Genomic DNA, 7,653 nt, shown 5'->3' with positions numbered 1-7,653 from the left:
ATCCGGTGACCGAAAAATTGATGTAGCGTTGATGTGGATTTAAATTTACACATAACATTGATGTGGAATATATATTAATTTAAAATTACTCAAATAACAAAATCACACAAAAAAATCCCTAAGAATCGGTTGCCTTCTTCTTCAATATCCCAATCTCACCGCCATCCATCTCGCCGGCCACCACCCATCAAGCCGCCCCCAATCTCGTTGTTGGGGAGCTGTGGGCTGTCGGCACCCGCCGCCGCCTATCTTTCATCGCGACTCCAGTCCTGTGTCTTCCATCGCGCTGCCAGCCATTGGTCTTCATTCTCGCCACTCACCTGTTGTGGGCCGGCCAACTCCGCCACCGACGGCTGAAATCGCCGAAGTTGTTGTGGAAGTAATGTTATTGGAGAAACTAATGTAATTAAGGCTTGGATGACATTTTTGATTGAGCTACTGAACATACTCTTTTTTGATTGAGCTACTCTGTAAACTCTTTTTGATAAAATTTTATTGCTTCTGGATGATTGCTCCTGTATAATTTTACTTTGAAGAATGAATTTTTGGGAAATGTTTATTAGTTACTAATCTCCTGCATATTACTTTTGATTTAGGGTCGTGAATACCAAAGTCATAATACATTAACGTAACATTTAATAAGGTAGAGAGGAATTCTGGGTGCTGGGTGAAGAATGAAAAAAAATGAAAAATTATAGGAAAAATGGAATTCGGGCAAAGTTCGTGATATAGTTGATGTAATAAATAAACACAACTTTTTCAATCGCCAGAGTGGAACGTGTGTGGCTTGTGTCGACGAGCCACATCAACGTCACGTCAACTCCGATCTGAGGGGAAAAAATCGTAGGAAAAATGAACGACTAATTCCATCTGTGATTAAAAGAAATGAAATTTTTTAAACTTTTGGGAAAAATAGAATTCGGGCAAAGTTGGTGATATTTGGTGCAATTAACCCTTGTAAATTCAATGAGTATAATATTAAATTTATTAATTATTAAGGAAATAATTTAAGTCAATCTTTTGAGCATGTTACTAAACCTTTAATATAACAAAATTAACAACCCACACTTAACACAACAATTTTGAACTCTTAAATTTTCTAACTATATTATAAAAGTCTATATTTAAATAGCCAAAAAAATACAAACAATATAAAAATTAAAACACAACAACAAAAATATTTATACAAATAAATAAATAATTCATACACAAAACATAACTAAAATTAAAGAAAAACTATATAATATTTTAAATTCTAAATTTTAGATATATAACTAATTTTCATCTACAAATTTATATTAAAACTAATACAAAATCCATTTTTAAAAACTTTTATTTTTTAAATTTAAAATTTCTAAAATGAATCAATATAGTTTTATTATCTCTTATTGCATTAAAAACTTCTATAACTTAAATATATGTAAATTTAAAATATATAATTAAACAAACATTTAATTTTTTTGAAAAAAAACATATGTATTTTTTTTTTCGTTAACAAACAAAAACAACATGAAAAAAATACAATATTAAAGATAGATGAGAGAGAAAAACATAATTTTAAATTTTTAAATGATAGTAACTTATTTATCTCAAATTTATGTTTTATGATTTTCACATCAAATTAAAGATCTTATCATGATATTTAATTGGGTTAATTGCCCCCAAATACACCACCTTTCCTTGAATTCTACAATTGCACATCACATTTAAAATCCGCCCCTAAATACACCACATTTCCTTGAATTCTACAATTGCACATCACCTTTAAATCCGCCCCAAAATACATCACCTTATATTTTTTCTGTTTTTGCACATGACTAAAAAATCCCCAAGAAATAAATTAAAGTGTTAATTTATAAATTTAAATATCTTTTTAGCAGCAGAAATATAATAAAATAAAATTGTTTATAAAGTTTAAAATCGTATATATATATATATATATATATATATAGGGGAAGGCTAAAATAAGAACGCTTCTTAAAATATAAATTAGGAACCATTTTCAGCCCTTAGATTATCAAGATCTACGGTTGATTCATCACCTTGTTGGATAAATTCATGGTCCTGAGTTCGAATCCCAAAAGTAGCAAAAAATTATTTTTCGCAATTCATGCATTTATACAGTTTATTCATGCATAAAATTCATGCATTTTTGCTGGTTCGTAATTCTTAAAATAAGGGTGGTTTATTGAATAATATATAGGGAGAGGTTCAAATAAGAACCACTAATAAAATAAGAACGGAGAACCATTTTAAGCCATTCGATCATCAAGATCTACGGTGGATGCATCATCTTGGTGGATGGATGCAGGTGCTGGGTTCGAATCCTGAAGGGAGCAAAAAAATTATTTTTTTCGGATGCATTAAATTTAATAGCGGATGCATTAATTTGTATAGCAGATGCAGTAATTTTATTGGTTCTTATGTTCTCACGATAATTGTGGTTCTCACTATAACCGCACCCTATATATATATATATATATATAAGTATTTTCGTAAAGAAATAAATTCTCTAATAAATTTTTAGAAAGAACTTGAATTAAAAAAATAAACAAGTCATGACATTAAGAAAATAAAATGAAACTTTTATTTTAATAAATTTCACACGAATTCGATATAATTTGGAATTTAGAGTTACAATAATCAAAAGTACCACATGAATAATATAATGTGTTTGAAAGAAACATTTTTAAATTTTTTTTAAGGAGGTTCGACGCGCCCATTCGACTCTCCACGCGCCTCCAATGTCATTTACCTGAAATATTAAATATGGGATAAGCATACATAGTATACTTAGTGTGGGAACATGCAATGCTTGCGGACCGCCCTTGCTTGACGCTTTCTTCGAGTTTCCGGCAAAGGCAGATCAAGACCTTTCAATTTTCTCTCCATGGTCGGATGTTTCTCAAAAAAGGGGAGGCGCCACGTTTTGCAGCGGATCTTTTCGCCGAGCTCTCCGCTGTTTGGAAACCCAACTCGGCTTGGGAGGTTATTCCTTTGGGAAAGGGTTACTTCACTCTGAAGTTCACTTCTCCAGAGGATTTTGCTGTGGCTTTTTCTAAGTCTGCTTGGCGTCTTCGTGTCGGAATTCTCTTCTTGCAAGCCTGGACTCCGAATTTCAATCCCAATAAGCTAGAGTCATCCACGACACAGGTTTGGGTTCGTATCTTTAATTTACCCCATGAATTTTGGCATCCGGAAGTCTTGGTGGGTATTGCTAAGCATGTTGGTACTCCACTTCTTGTGGATGGTTTGTCGGCAAGGGCGTTGGTTGGTTATTTTGCTAGAGTTCTTGTTGAAATGAATTTAGCGCTGCCCATACCTGACTCTATTGATGTGCAGTGCGATGAGGACATTTTTGAAATTGAGTTTAAATATGAGGATCTGCCTTCTTTTTGCCGTCTTTGCTCTACTCTTGGCCACTCTACTGAGAGTTGCAGCTCGGAGACAGATGTTGGGCCGTCTTGCCCGACTCAGCCGGCAGAGCAAAAGGGAGGTAGACGTGGCAGACGGCGCAGGGCTAGATCTAGGCGAAGACGTGCCAGGAGCAGGACTGTTGTCCAGGCGCTTTCTTTGGATCCGCCGGAAGACGGGGAGGTCACGAAGGATCTGCCAGTTGCTTCGTCGGGTACAAAGGAGAATAATCCTCACGATAGCAAGGAGGACACGACTGTTATGGAGGTTTCCGACAGCCCCGTGGATGAGGAGATTATTGCAGACGATCGCGAGGCCGTTTGTCCGGCAGCACGTTCGCAGAGGGGGGACGAGGACGGGTCTGAGGTCATTATGCGGTCTGTTGTAGTTCCATCCACAGACATGGCAGATGATTCGGCAGCTCGGTTGGTCATTGAGCCCACACATTCTGCTCAGGAAGAGTTGGCTAGTCGTATTAGCAGGTTAGAGGAGCAGGTTAGTTAGGGGATGCAAATGCTCGTTGAAAACCCCAAGCGTCGACTGGGTCGACCTAAAAAGGGTATGGAACGTCCGCAAACTCCACTGAACCCGATTGACAGTATAAAAAGTCGGCTCAGGAATGCAGAGGATCCAAGCATGCGGGCTATGAATAAGGGCGCTGTTCTTGACACTCCGTCGCCGGTGGAGTTCTTGAATAAAGTGCACAATGCTCAGTCTGGAGGTGCGCTTATGCACAATTTTGTGGTCCATTCTTCTTCTTCAGACGCAGCTCGAGCTATGTCGGCTGTGGTTTCTAAAAGATGGGGAGATATGCTGGATGACGATGAATCTTTTGAAGAAGATGATTTAATGTTCTCTTAGTCTTGGTTGTTTTTCGGTTGTTTAGTGTTTTTTCGGTTATCCGTGTCTTCTCGCGGGTGCTTTCGCTTGTTTTGTTTTCGTTTGAACCTCTTTTTTCTTTTCTTTTATAATAAACTTTCTATTCCAGCCATTATTGTCCACATTAATAAAATGGTAACACATACGATCATAACATTCAAAATGACACAGTTTTGCTAATCTGGAAGCCACGTCATTTAAAGTGGTAACACCTTAATCTAATTAAAGTGTTAAATATAAATTTAAATATCTTTTTAGCAGAGGAAATATAATAAAATAAAATTTTTTATAAAAATAAATAAAGAATTACTCCCTCCGTCCCAGCTTTTAGTATCCAATTTTCCTTTTTTGGTCGTCCCACATTTTGGTATCCATTTATATTTTTGGTAAAAGTATGTGGTGCCCTTACTCCACTTTAATTATTTTAACTCTCACATAAAATGTGAGACCCTCATTCCACTCACAACACATCAATCACTTTATTAAAACCCGTGCCGTTCTCAACTGGATACCAAAAGCCGGGACGGAGGGAGTATATTTTATTATATTTTCGCAGCTAAAAAGATATTTAAATTTATAAATTAACACTTTAATTTATTTCTTGAGGATTTTTTAGTCATGTGCAAAAACAGAAAAAATATAATGGTAATGTATTTTGGGGCGGATTTAAAGGTGATGTGCAATTGTAGAATTCAAGAAAATGTGGTGTATTTAGGGGCGAATTTTAAAGGTGATGTGCAATTGTAGAATTCAAGGAAAAGTGGTGTATTTAGGGGCAATTAACCCTATTTAATTTAATATCTATATTAAATATTTTTTCATAAATCGAAGTTGATGATTTTTATAAAATAATCAAAATATGTAAAAGGTTAGAAGAGACAGAAAATTTGATGAAAAAAGAAAATAGAATAAAGAGAAAATTTAGTTGCAAATATTTACGTTAGAACTTCTCTTTTATATGGAGTATTATGTAGATAGATGAATTAGAGTTACTAGCATAAGGGAGCGTTTAATTTGAAGGATTAGTTTTGATAGATAAAAATAATAAGTTTAATCATTTATTTATTTTGTAGGATTGAAAGGATATCCCAAGACACTGATTATTTTTGTCATTAAAGCTAGTTTTGCTTGACTCTTATCCCATCAAAATAATAGGATTGAAATAATTATACTCTTGAGGATAAAAATACTCAATTATTCATTTTATCAATCATGCAAAATAAAAGTCCGTAAGAGAAAGGAAAAAAAAATCAAATTTTTATATTGGAAAAAAAAAGATTGATTAAAAGGGCGGTTTAATTAGTAGGAGTCAAATCGGTCAAAAGGCGCAGATGGTTTTGCACGAAGTAGACCAGACCAGACCCGAAAACCATTGGGTCCGGACCTGTCTAAACGGGCCCCACCCGTTTTGCTCATTTAATGTAACAGTAGCCCATTTATTCCCTTTTATCAGTTTTACTCCGCCCGGCCCCCCACCCCCTCCTCTCCACCCCCTTTATATACCGAAGCTTCCTCCCCATTTCTCAAACCCCTCAAAACCCCCAATTCAACAAACCCTCTCTCTCTTCTCTATCTCTCTCTACATTCTGCAATGGCGAAGGGAGGCAAGCTCACAAAAATCAAGTCCGTCCTGAAAAAGATGCAGTCCTTCAAGCTCGGCCGCGCCAACGCCAGCTCAATCGCCGCCGCCAACACCTCCTCAGACGACGATTCCTACGACATCGCCGCCGCCACCAGCGACCTCCACGCCGTCTACGTAGGAAAATCGCGGCGGCGCTATCTCATCACCTCCGACGTCCTCGACAACCCGCTCCTCCGCGAGCTTGTCGAGCGGCGATCCGGCGATGAGGACTCGATCACCGTCGGCTGCGAGGTGGTTCTCTTCGAGCACCTGCTGTGGATGCTGGAGAATGCCGATCCTCAGCCGGAGTCGCTGGATGAACTCGTCGAATTCTATGCCTGCTGACGGCGGCGGCGCGCCGCTATTAATAGTTTAATACTGTTGGTAACTGAAAGTAAAGTAACGCTGGGATGGGGGCGATCGCGTGTGGTCACTCCATATATTGGTATATAGCTGTATATTTTTTATTTTTATTTTTATTTTTTGAGATTTTTCCTTTTCTCGAGCAGTGTTAATAATGAGATGATTAGCGGTGTAGAATATATACTTCGAAGAAAGAGAGTGAAAATTGATGCTGAGGGTTAACCCATTTTACACGGCTAATCTTGAATCAAAGGAACGGCCTAATGGGATATTTGTACTAATATTTTTCTGTATTTGTAATTGCTGTTATTCATTCTTTTCCCAAGTGATATTGAATCGATGAATTTGTAGTTCAATTGATACTCCATTTTCTACTATGTAATCTATCCCATTCTGTTTATTTATGTCTAAAACAATATTTGAAACAAATAATATAGCAGCTTGCATAGCTGTACAGGATATCTAGCTAGCAAGTGGCAATAATAAAAATAAAAAATAAAAGCCACGTTGGAAATGAGAAAATTTGGGACGTAATAATAAATTTGTGGTTGAATTTCACGCAAGACATGATGTAGACTTAGCGAGAAAGGATGTATAATTAGAAGTATTAAGCATAATAATTGATGGAGGCCACATAGGTTGGCTAAGTCTAAAAGAATGATAAGTATCATTGTCACTTGATCTGTTCATATCATCAAGTCTCGGTCATAATATATAAGTGCACTCAACTATTATACTTTGGTAAATTAAAGCCGTTATTTTTGTGTCGCTTTGGGTAAATATTCGTTCATATACAATACTATATACAAACTTTAATACTTCTAGAATTGATATTTTTTAATTAGTATATTACAGAAACTCGTAGTTACTATTTTTGATGAATTTTGAGTAAATTTTCGTTGGACGTCCTTCCGTCCAATAACATGCAACCGCAACATTTCGAGAATTTATTTGACGTTTGTTTGCCCACTTATAATACGGGATGAGATCTTCCATAATTTTATGTGTGGCGCTGTGTTCCATGTTTATATTTATTATTTTAAAAATATTTTTTAAATCTCATTCCACTTATATACCTAGTGAAGAAACAAAAAATACACAACAGAATAATAATAAAAAAAAAGAACAACTTCCCCCAACATATGCACTATAGCAAAATTATCAGTTTAACTACCTGAATTGTCATTTTATAAAACACATTTGTTTGTGAGACGTCGGTCGCATTGATTATATACCGACTCGAATAGCAAAATATTTTGTGTTCACTACGTCCTTACAAATTTTAATTGTTGTCTTGCACTCAAATTGGTCTAATACTGAAAATTACAAAGATTAACAATAGTATAATTTTAAAAGTTATTGGCATGTAAATATAT

General features: G+C 35.9%; 2 protein-coding genes across 2 annotated transcripts; both read left to right on the top strand.

Moving 5' to 3' along the window:
• Positions 1 to 2,811: 2,811 nt before the first annotated feature.
• On the top strand, positions 2,812 to 3,918 carry LOC131009081 (uncharacterized). Its single transcript, XM_057936289.1, has one exon. It carries the CDS (start codon positions 2,812 to 2,814, stop codon positions 3,916 to 3,918), a length of 1,107 nt encoding a protein of 368 aa, XP_057792272.1.
• Positions 3,919 to 5,779: 1,861 nt separating this feature from the next.
• Positions 5,780 to 6,633, top strand: LOC130988014 (auxin-responsive protein SAUR76). Its single transcript, XM_057911760.1, has one exon. The coding sequence runs from the start codon at positions 5,885 to 5,887 to the stop codon at positions 6,257 to 6,259; it is 375 nt and encodes a 124-aa protein (XP_057767743.1). The 5' UTR covers positions 5,780 to 5,884; the 3' UTR covers positions 6,260 to 6,633.
• The last annotated feature ends 1,020 nt before the right edge of the window (positions 6,634 to 7,653 follow it).

The sequence above is a fragment of the Salvia miltiorrhiza genome, chromosome 1, assembly GCF_028751815.1.
Source record: "Salvia miltiorrhiza cultivar Shanhuang (shh) chromosome 1, IMPLAD_Smil_shh, whole genome shotgun sequence".
In the NCBI taxonomy this organism is placed as follows: domain Eukaryota; kingdom Viridiplantae; phylum Streptophyta; class Magnoliopsida; order Lamiales; family Lamiaceae; genus Salvia; species Salvia miltiorrhiza.
The sequence above is the reverse complement of the archived record's forward strand: the minus strand, read 5'-3'. Positions and strand labels throughout refer to the sequence as shown.